The sequence below is a fragment of the Phasianus colchicus genome, chromosome 1 (assembly GCF_987193195.1).
Source record: "Phasianus colchicus chromosome 1, bPhaCol1.hap1.1, whole genome shotgun sequence".
Taxonomy (NCBI): Eukaryota; Metazoa; Chordata; class Aves; order Galliformes; family Phasianidae; genus Phasianus; species Phasianus colchicus.
In genome coordinates this window covers 180,414,350-180,434,584 of record NC_143436.1, presented here as the reverse complement: position 1 = coordinate 180,434,584, position 20,235 = coordinate 180,414,350, and the positions used below count along the sequence as shown (strand labels likewise).

Sequence of the window (20,235 nt, the reverse complement as noted above, 5' to 3'; positions counted from 1 at the left end):
TTGATTAGCTTGGAGATCTAAGGGCTTATTGTCACAGTACTGAATAATGTCAACTTCTGATTTTCAGTCACTTTCACCGGAGGTCACAATTTTCCTGTATGGCGAAGAACAAAAACTAGTTCATATGAAACTGATAGAAATGGGACTTGCAGATTTGGATGAATGAAATGTAAGTACAGTGAATAAGAACTACAAATTTGTACCAACGTTAAGGGCATTATTTCAAAAACTTTAAGCCAAGGTCTAAGTTGTCATTTAATGTTAATTGACCACAAGCAAATTACATGTATTTAAAAAAAAAAAAAAAAAAACACCTCTTCTGTCCCCACTTCTCTAACGAAATAAGAGCCGCTTAAAAGTGGGAATTACTTACTTAGATATTATTGAAGCCCACATAATAGCTGTAAGAAACAAGTTACTAGAAGTGTTAGGATAACAGGAAGAACACTTCCTACTACTCACTGAAGAAGTTAACTTGCAGGTGAGCAGCAGTATCCTCTTCCCAAGTAATTTTAATAAATTGTTCTTCATTTTCAGCATTTGTTCTCAATGTCTGTGCCAGTGGTTCTCAGACTGAAATCTGTGATTGTTTATGAATGTCCATCCAGTCAAACATGAAACACAGCAAAGGGAGGCTTTATAGTAGGTGTTGTCTACAGAGATACTGAAGGATTGCTTCGTTCTGGTTTTTGGAGAGGTGGTTGGTTTTATTTTTAATCAACTCAGTGTTGCATAGTTCTTTTCCCTCCCATTTATTAAGCACTCTGGTTGTTTGTTTTCTCTAGTTCTGAATCTTGAAATAAGTGAACTTACTCTAAGCCACTTTTGACCTTAAAGCCTTAAGTATTGTTCTGTCAACTGTTCTTGTGAGAGCAGATGGAATGAGTGTGAAGTAGTGAAGAAATAGATACAGAAGTAATGTTGGGCACCATTGTTCATTATAATAGGTGAAGGGATGATGATACTGTGCTGTAACTAGTTTATATTTCAGGCATATTTGATGACAGTGCTGCAGTACTAGTCTGGAACTACGAAGGAACAGGTGGGAGAGGGGAATGTTACTGCTGTTGTTGAGAAACACATTTGCATTGTTGTGTTTTGGTTTCAGTACAAGATGGATGCGTTCTGTTTGTTGTTGCACCTCTTCTCCTCCCTTATCTGCAGCATTCAGTTGAAAGTGTTAGAATAAAGAGGAAGTTGCTCAGCATGAAAGATGGTTTCTTCTCTTTATATAAAAGCATTCAGATCTTGCTAATGTAGCATACACACCTATATAACCTTAACGTTCAGGGCTCAACTCATACAGTATTTTGTTTAAATTACTAAGGAAAGACAAAAATCAGTGCACCAAAATACAGATCTTGAAATCTTAGGCATGGAGGAGGTGAGAGCCTTCTTTTAACAAAACAAAGTTATGTTACTTTCTCAGCTATCTCTGAAACACATTCCTTCACCAGTACCTAAGTGCACATACCCATCTAACACAAGACAAGGCTTGAATCTCACTAAAATCACCCGAGTCCTTTTACATTTTCTAAAAATTGAGTAGTTTCAGTCTGCGTCTCTTGCTTCAGTTTTGCTGATTTGATCCTCCTTCAGTTCTCAGGCAAAGTGGCTGTTTCAGTTCTCAGGCAAAGTGGCTGTCTACTGTTTGTTTCTTACTGTAACCATAGTACTTAAAGATGCCCACTCTTCACTGTAACTGTCACATAATCCTGCATTCAGTACAGGCTTCCTCAGTGCATGCACCGCACTCTGCATTCATTGACTGCTGATAATCCTGTCCTGTGCTGTTATTTATAGCCTTTATCTGGAGTGTTTATGCAAATAATTTCAGAGACATGCCCGTTCATACATCTAAGTAATGGTTAAGAAAACCTTGAAACAGCCTGTTTGGGTGGTAGCAGAAATAACTGTTACTGCAACTGGAACATCACTTTGGGAAGATGCCCTCTGTAGGGGTGTTTGCTGTCACAGGGTGTCCTTAACTTCCCCATTTTTTTGTGTGTAACAGGAACTCTGTATGCACAAGTTACTTTTATATCTTGGCTTTCTGCAAGTTTAACAAGATGAACCAAAATGGAGGAAAGACAACATTGTCTGTCTGTTTTTAAGCTGTTGCTTTTGTCGCTGACTCACATGTTGCCTGCATGGCAAAACAGCTTTTCCAGATCTCCACATAGAACAGACATGCACAAAACTTATCTGTAGAGATCAAAGCCAACATCTTGCTCGCTGTTGCACAGGTGTGCTGTACATTTACATCATGTTTTTACTAGCAGGGGAAAGGTTATTTCATGGTCTTTGTCTATGTTCTGGTATTGAAATGCCCTGCGTGCTTCTGAAAATACCATACAAAACCGTTGTCACCTTCAGAATGTAATGTCCTTACTTCAAGATAGCTGTTTATAATTAAGAGACAGACCTAATTACATGAAGAACTGCCATTTAAGACTGCCAGAAAAGAGTGCTGGCCTATGCAGACAACCATGCAACTCCTAGTTGAGTAAAGCAGAGGTCCTAGTCCAGTTTTACTTACTTACCTCTTCAGTAAACCAGTGCAGGCACAGTAACTGGAGCTTGCTTTCCCTGAGGAAAAGTGGGAATGGGAGAAACACAGTGTGAGGGGAAGCAGGCATCTATCTTAGTTCTATTGCACAAAAGAAAGTGAGTTGAATGTCAATATCTACTGCACTAGAGGATTGCAACAGACACTACAGCAGTAGCAATATTTTGCTTAGACATACTGAGGAGGTTTTAAATACAAGTCAGCTTACAAGTATTACATATTTCCTTTGGTGATGCACCGAAAAGCAATAGTGCCATTCACATAAAATGAAAGGATCTTGAGCTGCAAGAGGCCATGAGGGTCACTGAGTCCAACTCCTAGTCCACACAGAACCATGCAAAACCAAACCCTGTGATTGAAGTGTTGTCCAAACACTCCTTTAATGTGAGTGCTGCTCTGGGAAATCAGTTTCAGCATCTAACTGCCCTCTGGTGCAGACCCTTTCCCTCACCCCCAGCTGCACCTCCCCTGATGCAGCTCCATGCCATTCCCTCAGGTCCTGTTGCTGTCACACAGAGCAGAGCTCAGAGCTTCCTCTCTGCTCCCTGTGACAAGCTGCAGCCACCATCAGGCATCCCCTCAGCCTGTTCTGCTCTGAGCACACTAGGGATCTCAGCCCCTCCTCACACACCTTGCTCTCCAGCCCTTCACCAAGCTTCTAGCCCTCTTCTGGATGCTAACAGCTTTACATCCCTTATATTGTGTACCCAAAAGGTGAAGCTGCACAGAGCAGAGTGGAACAACCCTTCCTTCACCTGGATGAGGTTGTTAGGCCTGGTGCACCTCAGGGCACAGATGGCCTTAAACTCTAGACAGCAAGTAAAACCAACATTCTGCTACATTAGGCCACACAGGGTTTTCAACAGCACAACCTTTTGTCTTAGACTGAAAAATCTTCTCTTGGATCTCTAAAATAAGGTCAGCTGCAGCTGTTTGACACATTTTCACTGGTAGCCAAGGATCTGAAAAATACCCATTAAATACAAGACAGTAGTGAATTCATAAAATCCTTCTGAAAGGTAGAAACAGGCAAAAATAAAGCTGTTGTAGTAGCACCCAATGAAAAATAAGTTTATTTCAAAGAAAACTATAAATATATACACAGCATACAGTTAAAAGCATTTGTCATCTTATTTACAGGAATGTACATTATTTCTGTTATGCTAACAGAGTCAGTGCTAATTACAACTTAGTGTCCATGAGAATATTACCATCCTTATCCTTTACTCTTACTCTCCCAGAGACATACTTGGTTTCCTGGTGTCCATTTGAGTACACAGTCTTAACAGTCCCATCTGGATACTCCCGTCTCTTAAACTGCGATGTGTGTAGTTCTCTCTGACCATTATTGAACTCTATAGTTTTGCTTCCATCTCTGCATTAAATACACATATGTAAGATGTCTTTTGTAAAAACCATTGTAAGGACTATAAACAGGCTTAAGCTTATTCTCAGAACAAACAGTACAAACATAAGCCTAAAGGAAGAAATGAAGAAAAAAATCCAGTATGTTTTGTTAAATACCGTGCTATTTTGTTGATATTCAAAAGCATGTTTCTGCAAAACTCATGCAACTTCATTATACCTGAGAGCCTCCATGACACATTCTCTAGTCTAACCCTGTTGCTGCAACAGTTCAGAAGCTTAATATTTTGAGTACCATCAGTTTGGATCTGAGCCCTGCATGAGGTAAAGCTAGGTACTCACATGTTCTCTAGTATTACATACAAGTCAGAAAAGTCATTCAGGTTAGTGTAATAGACATAGGAGTTCACTTTCCTTTATCTCCTTCACACTACAGAAAATAAATGTCAAACAGCAAGCACATCTTCACAGAACAGTATATTCAAATGTAAGTTTTAAAGAATATATCACTATATACTGCCTCTGTCAGTGAGCTCTTACCTACTACTTCCCCATCAACAGGCCAAGGGTACCTGAAATTACAAAGCTTACCGCTGAATGCGAACAATTGTGCCATCTGGAAAGATGCTTTCTTCTTGTCCATCCGTAAATAAACTTTTGATAGTTTGATCAGGGAAAGTAATTTCTTTCTTGCCATCAGGATAATGTTTCTCTAGAATGTGTTTTGCAACAAGTTACTATTATATAAACACAGGTGCGTTTGTGTGCATCACACACTCATACACACACACACACACACCAGTAGTTTTGGGGATTGGCTGGGCTGGATGATTTCTTTACCTATTTGTCCATTTGAAAATTGCAAAACCTCTAAGCCATCAGGATATGTAGTATGTGTAGTCTTTGCATCAGCATAATAGTAAATCTGAGGAAAACAGTTGAAATTAACTTATCTCGCCAGAAATTGTGTGTGTACACACATGTAAATATTTATAGAGAAATGTAGATGTAGTATACGTACCACTGTTTGATCAGGCATAATCTGCTTCACGTCTCCATTAAAGAAGGTTATTGTTACAGTTTTCCCATCAGAACCCACTTTCTTCCACGTTCCATTAGGAAGAAATATGAGGTGACAGCCATTTTTCAAAACCTTTTCGACCTAATGAATAGGTTACAGAAGTCAGTATTAAGGCATCACATTCAAGTACCCATTGATCTTTCACTTCAAGTGTCTCGTGGAATTTCAGATTCCACACTTTCATTTTACCCTTCCATCAGGATAAGCAATTTCTCTCTGTATCTCTTCACTGTCTGTATGCACAGGTCCAGACTGTACTGACACGAGAGCTTCAGCAGGAGGAATGTCCTGAAATGACAGCAATAATATCAGCTTAAAAAAATCAAGCTTTGTTTTCATACATGTTTCGTTTCATTTCATAGGCTGTCAGGTATTTTAAGAAATGAGCATGATAGCAGGAAGACAAATACAGGAAGTCATAAAACCAGTGTGGGTTTTATGCAACTCCAAGTATAATTACAGTGATGCATTAAGGCCTGCAGTAATCTGAGTGTGATCAGCTTTTGTTCAGACTAAAATGAAATGAAATTGCTATGGCTTGGTGCCAACTGACTGAAGTTATTCATATCACAGTGTGAAACAACTGATAAAGTTTTATAACACCAAATGCTACCTACAGCATTCCAGAATTAATTCAACTACATGAAGGATTCTTGCATGGTTTCCCTACACAGAGCATACAAATAGCCAGCCTCTTAAAATGGAAAACTTTGCAAAACTCTAGAGGGTAGGAGATTATTATTTTTTTCCTTACCTCAGCCACAGGTAGAACATTCTGCATTGACTACCACATAGCCATTTTCATGACAACAACAGCATTGCAATTAAAGAATATAAAAAGATGGAGTCAACAGCTTTCCAAATTTTAAGTACTGAAAGCTACTCCCTTAAGAACCAAATCAGAATACAGAACTTATTACCATAAAAGTTTTAGAAGAATCTTCTAGTGTCATCACTGTCTCAGACTTGGTGTTGTCCTTACCAGGTGCTGATGCAGGTCCTCTAGGAAGCTTTCCTACTCAGATAAATGTAATGAAGTTAATTTGGTCAGTAAAGTACAGATTAAATATTAAAATCATATATGAGGTCAAGCTGTACAGGACACCCATATTCTTTAAGTGAAGCAGAAACTGAAAATAGTACATCTACTAAAAAAAAGAATCACCATATGTCAGCTCTCTGAGGTAAGTCATCTGCCACCAGAAGCACTTTCATTCTGAAAATGGGCTCCTAACAGCTTTCTCCAAAATCTTGCCCTGGGACATGTCTATCTGTGCACTCAAGTTAATTACAGCTATTCCCTATCTATTTTAGATGGTCTTTTAAACACATGCAAAAAATCCACACTTATTTTCTCTGTTAAAGAATTAACCAACTAGACAAATGAGTACCTTTTGCCTCTGAATAACCTTTGCCATTTATCTTGCCACACTTCTGAGCTGGAGGAGGCAGAGGTCCAGTTTCACTTTTCAGGCCTCTATTTTGCGGACACTGGAAGTAAGGAAGTTACACTTGTGGTTTATGTGACATTTATTCTTAAATGCAATTGCAATAAAATTTGTAGACAATTTGAGAGGAAATTCACTGCAAGCTTTCTTCACAAGCTGTACATTTTTGAGATTCAGACATCAGAAGAGCTTGTGTGATGAGCCCAAAAGCTGTATTTTGGAATTGTCTGCTGCCTTATGACCAAAAACTGCAGAATGTTAATTTGATGCAAGAAATCCAAAATAACAGTTACATTTCAAAATGAACTGTAACTACTTGAAGCACTGGTGAACTGCCTGATTTGCCTGGCTGATCCTTAAGGTGCAGAGGTTCTCAGATCTCACCTATATGCATTGTTTGAATTTCTAAGAAGTTGAATTCCTCGACAAAGGACACTGCCCATAGTGACGCGTCCTTGGAGATGTTCAGAAGCTGTTTGGACATGGTCCTGGGCACCCTGCTCTGAGTGTCCCTACTTAAGCAGGGGCTGGGCTGCATGCACGCGGAGAGCCCCTTTCACCTTAACCCATTCTGTAAACATTTATATTTGGAGAGAAGGTACCATAAAAAACAGTTCTGTCTGGCACCATCTGTAGAACCTCAAAATTAGTGAATTAAAAATCTAGGTTGTACCTATTAGATTCTAATTTCATGATCCAAAACACAGTGTTCACACAGACATAAACACTGAGATGATCAACTTACTACAGGTTCTGTTCTTTTTGAAGTCATCCCAGAATTTTCCACTTTCTTCTTGTTTCCAACAGCTTCTACTTTTTTCCAGGCTTCTAGACGAAACCTCTCCATAATTTTGACTTCTTCTTTCAGCTCCATGTTCTCATTTACTAAAGCATCTATTTGATCTTTCAGGCGTCGATGGGTGGTTGACCATTTTGCTTCTTTCCGTTTAAAATCTTCCTGTAACTCCGCAATCTGCTGCTTTAAAGCCTTAGAAAAATATGTTTATAAAATGTTTCATTTCTTTAATATATTAAAAGATATTGAAAAGAGATTGAATGTCTCAACTCCAGTCACAGGAGCCCCTGTGATCATCACACTTTCCTCTCAGCCTCCTTTACACCTCATAATCAGGCCAGCACAAACACACTTGAGGCAGAAATATGCTATATTTAAGGCTAATCTCAAAAGGACCCTTAACAAATCTTGGCATGAGAAAACAGAGAGGACACAGTCACATAAAACACTCATGAATCCATTTAACCCATTTTTCAAACGTTACTTCCATCTATTGAGGTAGCATCAAGAAGTGATATCCACATGTGAAGTTTGATACAACTTGGCTGTGTACCTGGTGAATCTTGACAGTGAAGGAAACAAACAGATCTTGTTTCTTTAACACCAGCATTTAAAGATTTACAAGTAAATAATCACAAAATATAACTTTGAAAATTATAGATGATAACTATGTTTACTGTGGAACAGTTACAGACAAAATTTAAACACAGTTGTAGTCTGTATTTTCATTTACTATGCAAATCAAAACTTGCAATGTTATATGAGCTACAGTAATTTTGTATCAAATTTGAAGATCATTCTACCATAGTCTCATGCAGTTTTTATGCATAGAAATGTGACAAAAATACTTCTAAGGTTGTTTTCTTTTTTTTCCTGGAAAGCACCAAATAATGTTGTGAAGACTACAATTGTTTTCCCAATTAAGCCAATCAATTGCCACCCTTCAAGTGGTTGGCCTAAGTTAGAAAAGTTAGGTTAGAATTAGTTCTCAGTTGCCTTTAAATGAATTACAGTTTTCCTGTGTAAATAATAATAGTAACTGTTTTTTCATACCTGAATTTCATCACGTTCTTTTTTATCTGGAATTCCTCTAGCTTCTATGGTATACTTTTCAAAAACTTTACGTTCCTTTTGCAGTTTTTTCATTTCTTTTTTTCTATATTCCTCTATTTCAGCAAGTTCTTGGGCTTTCTGCTGCTGAAAGTCTGCAATTTCTTTCCTACAGTTATAAAAGAAAAGCTTTGTTTTAGCCTAAAACTATACAAACCTGGAGTGAGAAAACAGACTCTAAATTTTGTAGTCAAACCCAGCATGTTACCCTTGGAAGATTGGCTTATAAGCAGTATTTCATAGAATCATTTAGGTTGGGAGATTTCAAAGATTGAGTCCAACAATTGTCATACAGCTAGTGTTCGATGTCCAGCTATTTCTGGATCTGTACTTTAGTCACAAAAGTTATCCAGAACCTAGCAAAGCTTCCTATGGAGGACTTGGGGATCCTAGTGGACGAGAACTGGACGTGAGCCAGCAGTGTGCACTCACAGCCCAGAAAGCCAACTGTGTTCTGGGCTGCATTAAAAAAGGGGTGGCCAGCAGGGAGAGGGAGGTGATTGTCCCCCTCTACTCGGCTCTTGTGAGGCCCCATCTGCAGCACTGCATCCAGGTCTGGGGCCCCCAGTACAGGAAGGACGTGGAGCTCTTGGAGCGGGTCCAGAGGAGGGCACTAAGATGATCAGAGGGCTGGAGCACCTCTCCTGTGAGGAAAGGTTGAGGGAACTGGGCTTGTTTAGCTTGGAGGAGGCTCCAGGAAGACCTCACTGCAGTCTTCCAATACTTGAAGGGAGCATATAAACAGGAGGGGGAACAACTGTTTACATAGGTGGATAGTGATAGGACAAAGGGGAATGGTTTTAAGCTGAGACAGGGGAGGTTTAGGTTAGATATTAGGAGGAAGTTTTCCATTCAGAGGGTTGTAACACACTGGAACAGGTTGTTCCAGAGAGGTTATGGATGCTCCATCCCTGGAGGCATTCAAAGCCAGGCTGGATGTGGCTCTGGGCAGCCTGGTCTACTGGTTGGTGACCCTGCCCATGGCAGGAAGGTTGAAATTAAGTGATCTTTGAGGTCCTTTTCAACCCAGGCCATTTTATGATTCAGTAAAGCCTTGTGTGCAATTGCAGCTCAGAAGGCTAACAGTATTCTGGACTTACTAAAAAAAAAAAAAAAAAAAAAAGAGTGGCAGCAGGGAGAGGGAAGGAATTGTCCCCCACTGCTCTGCCCTTGAGGCTGCATTATGTTCATCCAGGCCTGGGGCCCCAGCACAAGAAGACTGTGGAGCTGTAGGAGCAGGTCCAGAGGAGGGCCACAAAGACGATGAGAGGGATGGCGCAATTTCCTGTGAAGAAATGTTAAGGGAGTTGGGCTTGTTCAGCTTGGACAAGGCTTCAGGGAAGCCTCATTGAAACCTTCCAGTACTTCAGGGGAGCCTATAAGCAGGAAGGAGGACCAACTTTACACTGTCTGCTAGTGACAGAACAAGGGTGAATGGCTTTAAACTAAGAGGGGGAAAATCTAGGCTAAGTGTTAGGAAGAAATTATTTTCTCAGAGGGTGGTGAGGCACTGGCACAGCTGCCCAGAGAAGCTGTGGATGCCCCATCCCTGGAGGCATTCAAGGCCATATTGAAACTGGATGATCTTTGAGGTCCCTTCCAACCTAAGCCATTCTACGATTCTGGATTCTATGAAAGCTTGCCAATATTCCTCAGAGCAGTGGAACAGCATTCCACCAAAAGCTGCTTGTAAAAGAACCAGTGACTAATAGAAACAAATTAAACATTAGCCAACAACATGATGCTGTATCCAAACAAAACAAAATTAACTTCGGCAGAAATAAGTATGCCACTTTTAAATCTCCGCAGAATTATTCTGCTGTATTTACTGCTTATAACTCCCCTAGCTGAAATGAATAATAGTACTCAGTTTGTACATCCAAATGGGCAGCATCAATCACATTCACGTGAAATCTTTTATGAGACCAATTTAGTACTATGTTATTGCTCAGAACAAAAGTATACGTGAGAAATTCTCACTGGCACAGGCTTTAAGGATATCATATTAAAGCAGCAGATTGGCAGTCTGTTCATGAGTTATGACAACATTTAATACATACATACAGAAACAACCAGTTTCTTGATCTATGTCTCCACTGTTACTAACATACATCAATTACTTAACTATTGTTTTAACAGTATCTAAGTAAAAACTGCACAATGTATGGAGCATACCCATGTTATTGAATGCACCAAGCTATTGGTTTTCAATTCAGGATTACCTGATGCTTGCCAAGGCATGCTCTCTTTCTTCACGAAGTTTAGTTAGAATTGTGTTTTCAGCTCTGAATCGCTCAATTTCCATTTCCAATTCAATGAGTTTCTCTCTCAGTATCTGGGATGGAACAGTGGATCCTGCCATAGAACAACCAGATTCAAGTTGTCTAAGAGGCATCCATTAGACTGAAGAATTATTAACACACTAATTTTAAATATATATATACTATTTTATAGATAGCAGTAGCATTGCAAGAAAATTCTAGTACTGAAGTGACATTTTGAAGTACCCTGCACTATATACTCAAGTTCCTCATCAAGTTCATCTATAATATTTGTAGAACTAAACATATATCAGAAATCAGAATGTGAAGGACCTGTAGAGAAATGAAATGAAGATATGATAAGAGCAAAGCATCAAAGAGGAAAGTTACAACTGTAACTGTTTTTCCAAGTTTACTCACAGCACAGTCTGCTTGAACCCATCACTGACCTGAAATGCATTGTAGAGGCTCAGAGTATTTGTGGGCCTCTCTGCCATTCTGGTTTCTTGTTCAATCACTGCTTAACACTCCTAAGGCTTTCATAATTTGTTTCTGAGCATGCAAAAAGAAGAGCCTAAGTACCGATGCTGTAGTGGAGTTAGTTGCCTTGTTCACTCGTAAATGCTGCTAGCCATTACTTCCAGCAACAAGACCCAGCAGATATCCTTCAAAAGTCCAATAAAACAGTTCTCCATAAACCCACTAAACCTACCACTTCTGCTTCATATGAACTTATCAAAAAACAGAAAAAATCCTAAACATTCATTGGTGCAGAGTTTGAAACTGACACCTCACCATCTTACAGAGAAGACATGCTAGGCTACATCATCATGTTGTCCGTACTAGCACAAACACAACAGCTTTTATGGGAGAATTTAGAGGCAGCCCTTCTGCATACCATAGCCGTATGGCTGAAGTGGTTGAAATCAATTTGAGAAGAGCAGAAAAATGAACTTGTTTCCTATGTTCCAGGTGAATACTCTACATACTATACTACAAACAGAAAACAGACATTGCTGACACATCCTATTTTACTACAGGAACAACCTAACCTAGGAGTGCATGGCACTACCCAAATGCACTCACTGGAAAGGGAGGCACTGCTTCATTTTCAGCATGCTTTTGCCTCTTTGCTTGAGTTTGAAACAGTGGTCAAGCACCTTCAGATTAAGTTAGTTGAATGAGGTGATGAGACAAAAAAAGAAAACTAGCCTTCAGGGTGAAAATAAAAGTTTTCACTGAACTTATCATTTTGCAAGCTGTGTAATGACTGCATCTGGCACCAGACACAACCAGAAGAGATGAAGGGTGCCTACAGTAGAAGTCTGTACCTTTTGGTGAAGTATCAAGTTGCAGCTTAAGCCTTAGAAGGAAAGACTTCTAAAACATGTTTTCTTCAACATTTCCTACCAGTTGCTGTACTCTCACCTCCTGACCCCTGTTCCACGTTTGATTTGATTTCATGCTCTGGATGACAGCCTGTCTTCTGTTTTGGTTTCAGTGCGGGAAACAGTTTCACCATCAGGTTGGATGGAGGTCCATTTGAATCACTGTCCACTGCAGCCTGTTTAGACAGTTCTTCCCCCCTCTTTGAGGCAACTTTTCTCTTTAATGCTTTATCTGGGAAAGGTATATCATTCTTACTGAAAAAGTCAGTCTGTGAGGGCATTTTAGTGTATTTTTCAGGTAAATCATCATGAACATAATTTTCATCAAGGTCACTCCATGTTCTCTCATCATCAAACTCAAACTTATTCCTGTTTACACAAGACATGCTTCTTTGGTGGTCTGAAGCATGTCTAACCTTTTGGTTTGACTGTGCACTACTATCTTTGTCTGACAAGTCAGGGTTGGCACTTCCATTTTTGCTTTCTTTGCTGATATCCATAGCAGAACTTCCATAATCTAACAATTCTGGATCACTTTCTCTATGGCTCATAAAGGATGTCTTAATATCTTCATTTTCATATTTTAAAGTGGTCTCAAATTCTTGCTCAGAATCTGTAGTACTATTACCATTTTCTTCATCTTTGTCTTCATTTACAATCCACTGAGTACATTTTAAAGCAGGAACTGCTGTCATGGAAGAAGCTGAAAACATTATACTATCTGCTTTATTCAATGGATCCTTTAGTCTAGAAGCTGTTTCTGAATTTGAGATTGTATGATTAACTGCTTTATCATTTTTATTTCCCACAGCCATACATTCTGCCTTTTTCTTATTAATGAGTTTAACTGCAAATTCCTTTACTTGCTGCTGTTTTGCCTTGATGGGGGTAGAGGACATTCTGCGTCCTTGTGAAGTTTGCTGATCTTGATCTAGGATCCTTTGCACAAATGAAGAATTACTTGAGAAAGATATTTCATCTGCAGCTTGTTCTAGAAACAAAAATTCATCTAATTCCAGGTTCTCTTTTTCCTTTTCTTTTTCCCAGTTTTCCAATTTATTCTGAAATGAAACTTCAAAAGACAGTTCTGAATCCTTTACAGAGTGACTCACAGAACAGTTAGAATTAGAAAAGGCATCAGCCATCTCACAAGAAAACGGAGGCTTTTCTGTGTAAGGTAGTTTGTTTCTGATTTTGCTGCCAGTGCTAGACTTAGTAAATTCCACTACATTCTCTTTATTTTCTACTTTATTGTTGATTTCTGATGAAAAAGAAGCCTTAATCTGTCCATCAAGATTTTTTCCTGGTTGCATTCTTGTTTCTTGTGGCAAGGAATTTTTTCCATTGTGATTCCTGAGTACCAGGGTCTTCTGAAGAGGAAAGTGTTTTGCTTTGTCAGGCTGGTTATTTTTTTTACATGGTGTAGGAGAGTTCTCAGAAACCAGTTCTTTGCCAGAAGGCAGACTTCTCTTTTGCATTTGTGATCTGTCCACTCTCACATTTCTGTCATCCAAAGCCCTCTGTGAAGGCTTCAGTATGTTTTCCCCAGATTTTGCTACCTTAGATCTGGCATTAGTAAACCTTATTAAGCCTTCTCCTCTTTTTAGGAAGGGTCGTTTGATCATTGGTTTTTGAATGGCTGATCCATATGTCTCCTGAAAGGGGATAAGGAAAAATTAACATACATTCAACATTAAATTCCTCAAGCAGTTTTAAATCGCTGAGTTTTTGAATCTGGTTGTTTTGTTTGCTTGTTTTCCAAATAAACCCCACATATTAGTAGGAATTTATAAAGTACGTTTACTTCTACAGGATTTCTAAATTATCTCAAACAAAATAGTTAGGACTTCTTGTTTTGTTTTGAAGATGAATTATTAAGATGTGAATATTGCAGCGTTAGCTTTTGATGCCAGAACCTGCCATCTAAGTTCCCAAAGCACCCGTCACACCACGGTGTAATATATAAAAAACAAGTTAGAAAGAGTAGAAAACCTGTAACTTCTGTTTTTGCTTCAGACGCTGCTCTTCTATCTGCATCTGTTCTTCCACAAATTCTTCAAAGGTCTGTTTTTTCTCCTGAATCGCAGCTTTAATAGGTCTATAGTAATTTTAAAAAAGTTAATTCTTACATTTCCATATAATTTAATTGCATTTAACATCACCTGCTATTCAAAGACCTAGGATACAATTGCATAAACGATGATTTCATACACAAAATATGAAGTACTTTAGTCACTGAGCAGCAAAGCTAATTTGAAAAATGCACTGTAGTAATAGTTGATTATCTTTTGATAAAGTTATTCATACACAGCTAAAAAAATAGCAAATGCAGGTTTTGCTGTTTCATCTTTCACTGCTTTTCTCAATGAGCCATTCTTCTGCCAGAGCCATCAAACTCACACTCAGATTTTAGTCATACTGATAATTTCTACGGTATGTCCTCCACATCAATTCACAGAAATCCTACTGAGATCAGCCTGTATACTGGGTCTGGCTAGGATGGAGTAAACTTTCTTCATAGCAGTCCATATGGTGCTGCTTTGGATTTGTGACAAAAACAGTGATGGTAACATCCAATGTTTTTGCACTGTTGTTGAACACTTCTTGCAGAGCATCCAAGTTTTCTCTGGTTTCTCATGCTGCTCACTCTGTTCACCCCATCAAATAGGCTGGGGATGGGCAACAGAGAGAGGGCAAAGCCAGAAGAACTGATCCAAAGTGACCAAGAGTTCCATGCCACACATCATCATGTTCAGCAATGATAACAGTGGATTTGGTTTTCTAAAACTACCTGTTGCTCAGGGACCAACTGTGCATCAGTCTACTTGTAGGAGATGAAGAGTGGCTGCCTTCTTAATGCTGGGGTCTCTTCCCCTCTTTTCTTTACTTGTTAAACTGTCTTTACCTAAACCCACAACTGTCATTTTACCTCTTCTAATTCACCTCCATTGAATTCTGAGGCAGGGTGACCAAGCGGCTGCCTGGGGTCAACCCTGGGTACCACCTGGTACAAGTATTTCTTGTTATGACCAGGCAGACAAGGCAGAGCTTCAGAACAATACCAACCACTACTTTTATTCCATCAACAACAACAACAACAACAAAGCTTCTAACATCCATAAGAAGGCTTCTCCCCCAAGCACTATTATTTCTTAGCCACACATAAAAGGTTAAACAACATAACTCCTGGTAAACTGAAAAGTTGTGGCCTCACACTCCTCCTCCACATCACTACTTTTGCTGTGTAACAGCGGAGAGGAGATTGTACTAAAGCAGATTGAATACAGTAATTGTAACTGCTAAATACTAAGCCTATACCAGAATGTGCTTCTACACTATCATTACCCTATGCTGCACACACCTCTTCAGCCAACACAGCACATCTGTCACAATCTCAAGCCAGAGCCTCTCTTACTATTGGTCTCCATTGTACTAGTGAAACATAATCCCTGCTTAAGTAAGCTATACAAATTGAGAATATCAGACTCTTATTTGGGACCCAGAATTCATTCAAACTTGCAGTATAAATTACTTATACTTTTTACCAAATCACGCTCTGAATTACCTTTCCTCTGCATTAGTCACCCATAACTGTTTTCCTCTATTTTCAGAGAGTTCTGCACAAAACGAATCCACAGATGGATCTTCAGTCTCCATTACTTTTTCCATCTTTTGTTCTGGACACCACATGCTTTTTCCTACGAAATCAACAGAATACAAGTTTGGTTTTTTTCCTCCCAAAAGCATGCAAACAAACAGTCAGCTTTCAGCTTGCATTTTAAGTGGCATTCAGACTAGATTAAAACCAGAAGACAGCTTCATGGTCACGTAGTCTGAATTCCCACACAAAAGAAGTCCTATGATTTTTCCAAATTTACTCTTCTTTGTATTTGAGCACTCTTTTTAAAGCAATATCCAACCACGTTTAAGTTTTCTCCCCCCAGACACACACCTTGGCACTCCATTCTGATTCATCATCTTTGCTAACTTATGGCTTAAAGGTAAAATAACTGAAGCTTGGATGTCTGTTATACTTAAAAATTAAGGTCAGTTCATCCTTTCACATCTCCTTAGACCAAGATTAAAAGCTTTTCATCATACTTCATATTTGTAATGCACTCTCATTTCTTTTCTCTGAAACCTCTACAGATTTACAAACTCCTTATTAAATTTCTAGATTAAAGGCAAAAATGCTATTCCCGTCATAACAGCATAAATAGTAATGCGGTGCCTATGTGTACAACTAAGAAAACAGCAAAAGGTGAAGAACTCTGGTGCATTTCTTCCGGGGTATAAACAATTCTTAATCACCTTTCCAACTCTAAGGACATTAGGACTCTACGCCATAGCATCTCTTTGCCAGTCCAACTTGATTCCTAATTCCAATTCAGTTATTTAATCCTCACAACGCAGTTGGTCTGGAGACATTCTATATCCCCGTATGGATTATTTTCTAATTGTTACTTGAAAATATGGTTTCAGTTCATTCTAACTTACCAAATAACGCAGCTATCCAGTATCTGTCATTATTTTACCATTTTCCCAGTCTTTATCATACATAAGTTTTAGCAGTAGTGATTTTTTTTGCCCGCTAGAACAAACATTTCATGCTGATGGAAGAACTTGATTTTTCCTCCTGCTGCTTTTAACAACACTCATAGGAACACTGAGGCTTCTGAGCTGACCATATTCAGCAAATGAAACCAAAATTTGTATACAAGCAATGAGTTATGCTCAGTAACTGGGGGGGGAGGGGATGGGAGGAAGGGAATACACACTCCAAATTATTTTCCTCCAAATGACTAACCAATGTATTTGTCATCTTCACTGCCTTTCAAGCAATTCTTGAAGTATTCAGGGGCCTTGCTTTTTACAGGCAGACACTACTGAACAACTGTTGTCCAAAGATGAGATGCATTCTGCATTGTTTAACTTTTATTATAATTTCACTGTGTGTGTGGAGTGAAATTATATTGTGAATACTGTGTATTCATATTTTGTGTATGTGGAGACCAATTACTCAGAGCATGAGCTTTGTTGTCCCTGTAATTCTATTACTCAGATGACTTGTAAAAAAAACTTGTCATGCCCAACAAATGCCCAGGTCTTAGCTTAGCTTTTTACTTTCAGCCATTAGAGTACAGCCTTCAAATTAAAACAAACAGGAACAAAAATAAACAATAGGACAGGAGGGCAAGAGCCAGCCTCCATCCTCACGTTCTCAATTCAGAAAAAATCATTAGGCAATCAAGTTTTTGTTTGAAACCTAAACCCTAAATTCAATTTCTCAGGCTATGTAAAAGAAATATAATCATTTAAATCAGGTGGGTCTGATAATACCTGCAAGATGCCCCTCCCACAACTCTGGTGGCTTCTTCCAGTCCAGGACTGTCCTCTCCCTGTGCACAAGCTAAATTGGACTGGAACACTGATCCAAGTTACAAATGTTTGTTTCTCAGTATAGATGAGCTCCCCAGTGTCATTAAGTTCATCACATGAAAAAACATGTGCTGTGAGCACAAACAAGGAGGTACCACTTCATTTGGATACAGTGATGGCTTAAAGCAATCAGAAGTATTGAAAGAAATGCAACTGCTTATTTTGTCTTTTATACTTAGAATATTTTTTTTTCAAAACAAGGGCTCCCATCATTAACTTACAATTAAAGTTGGCAAAAGGATAGCATTCTTTCAGCAGTACCACACAGCAATCAGTCATTAAAATGATGCATTTATCTTTGACTAATCAAGTAGTCTTAAGATGAACACTGAATACACTTTCTAACTTAAACAAAAACAATAGATCACATTCTTCAGTTTAATAAAGTACATATTTTTTCCACACAGAGGGTGGTGACACACTGGAACAGGTTGCCCAAGGAGGTTGTGGATGCCCCATCCTTGGAGGTATTCAAGGCCAGGCTGGATGTGGCTCTGGACAGCCTGGTCTGGTGGTTGGCAACCCTGCACATAGCAGGGGGTTGAAACTCAATGATCATTGTGGTTCTTTTCAACCCAGGCCATTCTATGATTCTGTGATCCTATGCTTTATTTCTCAACTTACCATGAACTGCTGTCTGACCAGATACCATGCTAAGTAACTTCTGCTGTTCTTCCATTAGCCTTTGAAGTTGTTCCTTCTGTTGTTTTTTTAGCTGTTCCTGTTTCTGTTGTTGCAATTCCCTCAGCTTTTTAAGAAAGAAAAGGAAAAAAAAAAAAATCAATATACTGTGGGGTAAGTATACTTAGAATGCACCAACACATAAGCATCATCAAGACAAGTTTTAAAGACATCCCATTATCTAACTGTAACATGACATGTTGCATACAAAGTGCTTTGATGAATGAAATTCATGCTGTTTCTAGTACACCCTAAGCCACTAGTTTTTAATTGACCAATTGCAAATAGTAGAAATCAGAACTCTCATTTCTGCAATTTGGGAAATGTTCATCTTTTGAGGTAAGAAGATTCTAAGAGCAAATATGCTGGCGCTAAACGTAATTTCATTTTGAACTGAAATCTGTGCCTATGAAAACTAACTAGACTCTCAGTAACAGCATGTTATGAGGAGGACACTAACCTTTATGCATACGTAACTGACTCAGGGCTTGCTCTTTAAGCTTATGTTCTATAAATACTTTCAGGTATGAAAAATTATAGAATACTAGAATCTACTTAGAGTTGGAAAGGACCTTTAAAGTTCATCTAGTCCAGCTCCCCTGCAATGAACGGGGACATCCACAGCTCAGTCAGTTTGCCCAGGGCCTGATCCAGCTTTGCCCTGGAAGCCTCCAGGGATGGGGCATCAACAACATATCTGGGCAACCTGTGCCAGTGCCTCACCCCCCACTGTTAAAGCCTTTTTCCTTATACCCAACCTAAATCTCCCCTCTTTAAGCTTGAAGCCATTTCTCCTTGTTCTAATTCCACAGGCCCCGCTGAAGAATCTGTCCCCTTCTTTCCTGTAGCTCCCCTTTAGATACTGAAAGGCCACTCTCAGGTCACCTCACAGCCTTCTCTTCTCCAGGCTGAACAGCCCCAGGTCTCTCAGCCTGTCCTCATAGGAGAGGTGTTCCATTCCATGGATGCACAGGAACAGAATAAATGTTAATTTATGAATATCAAGAAATTCTAGGATTTTTAAAATTTATTTATTACCCGTTCAAGCTTTTGTAAGAGAGGATCATTGCAATCGGATTTATTCTGAGCATCCATTTCACTGTGGCCAAAGTCTGCTTTAGAGCTTCCTACATTATATGCTGTTGCTGGAAGAGACGTTTCAGTGCTATTTTGCTGAAGTGCACAGGAGCTGCCACACTCAAGCAACTGTTCTTCACTCAAGGAGTCCTCGCTGACAGAACAGCTGTCTGAGAGATGCTGCACTCCACCAGGGAAAGCCGTGATGTTTTCAGGTCCAGGTAACAGATTTTCTGTGTTGATTTTCAATCCAGTGAAACGAGGATCTAATAAGACACCAGCACGGGAATTATTGGACATCCAGTGTGCAATGAAGTTTTGTTCACTACTCAGATCTTCAACAGTTGTCATTCTGTAGATTATATTCCAATGCAGTTGCTGATGTAGCATTAACATAACACAGCGTAGTGCTAGGGGAGTAAAAGATGCAGTCACAAGTATCAGGTACGGGTGCTCACTTGTTCTTAGCACCGAGAAATTAAGCAGATAACTACAAGAAAATATCTACAGGAAGAGACTCCCAGCATCAGAAAGTCCCTCTTAAAACCAGCCGGTTGTGTTTATAAAAAGCAGTCAAGCCACAAATCTTCGCACTAATGCAACGCTGCAGAGATGCCGACGTACCCACGATCACTTTACTGCGCATATTTCAGCGCACTGAACCTTCCCGCGGTAACTCCACAAATAGCCGCGCGTCCGCTTCTCACTGCTCTTCCACCATCACCGCCCGGCGGCACCCCGGGATCCCCGCAGGAGGCCCCACGGAACTCCTACAAAACTCCCGTACGAGCAGATTTCGAAACGCTCAGAGTTTCCCCAGAGTGTCACATTCCAAAGGGCCGAAGCCGAGGCCGCCGCAGCAGCGCCGCCACTCAGCACCGCGACCGCCCGCCACTCGCAGTTACAAACGCGCCGCCATGGCACAGCCTGCCGCCTCCATAGGCTGGGCGCCGCGCGGGGCATGCCGGGATTTGTAGTCCCGAGCCGCCGCCCGCCTCCTGCAGCCCCGTAGCGATCTCT

General features: G+C 39.7%; 2 protein-coding genes across 5 annotated transcripts in view; one reads left to right on the top strand and one right to left on the bottom strand.

Moving 5' to 3' along the window:
- The window catches only part of RNF17 (ring finger protein 17), a 47,418-nt gene extending 46,206 nt beyond the window's left edge, over positions 1–1,212 (top strand). For all 4 annotated transcript variants that reach the window (XM_031610556.2, XM_090133872.1, XM_090133871.1 and 1 more), the window contains 2 exons: positions 68–169; positions 538–1,212. In XM_031610556.2, the coding sequence (XP_031466416.2) occupies positions 68–166 (99 nt within the window). In that variant the 3' untranslated portion in view covers positions 167–169; positions 538–1,212. The remainder of the gene's footprint in view (positions 1–67; positions 170–537) is intronic.
- A 2,390-nt stretch (positions 1,213–3,602) lies between these two features.
- CPAP (centrosome assembly and centriole elongation protein) lies at positions 3,603–20,201 on the bottom strand. Its single transcript, XM_031610560.2, has 15 exons — positions 19,177–20,201; positions 18,082–18,205; positions 15,584–15,716; positions 14,011–14,116; positions 12,059–13,673; positions 10,592–10,724; positions 8,313–8,478; positions 7,209–7,451; positions 6,407–6,506; positions 5,936–6,030; positions 5,205–5,303; positions 4,956–5,096; positions 4,775–4,859; positions 4,526–4,646; positions 3,603–3,944 (listed from the first exon to the last, which is right to left on the bottom strand). Exons 1-15 carry the CDS (start codon positions 19,609–19,611, stop codon positions 3,752–3,754), a joined length of 3,789 nt encoding a protein of 1,262 aa, XP_031466420.2. The 5' UTR covers positions 19,612–20,201; the 3' UTR covers positions 3,603–3,751.
- Positions 20,202–20,235: the final 34 nt, after the last annotated feature.

Excerpts from the sequence above, each read along its gene's own strand:
- CPAP (XM_031610560.2), bottom strand. The coding sequence starts at position 19,611 with ATGTTAATGCTACATCAGCAACTGCATTGGAATATAATCTACAGAATG. Across the intron at positions 4,647-4,774 it reads ATTTTCAAATGGACAAATAG|AGAAACATTATCCTGATGGC; the intron begins GTAAAGAAATCA and ends AACACATTCTAG. Across the intron at positions 3,945-4,525 it reads ACAATTGTTCGCATTCAGCG|AGATGGAAGCAAAACTATAG; the intron begins GTAAGCTTTGTA and ends TATTTAATGCAG.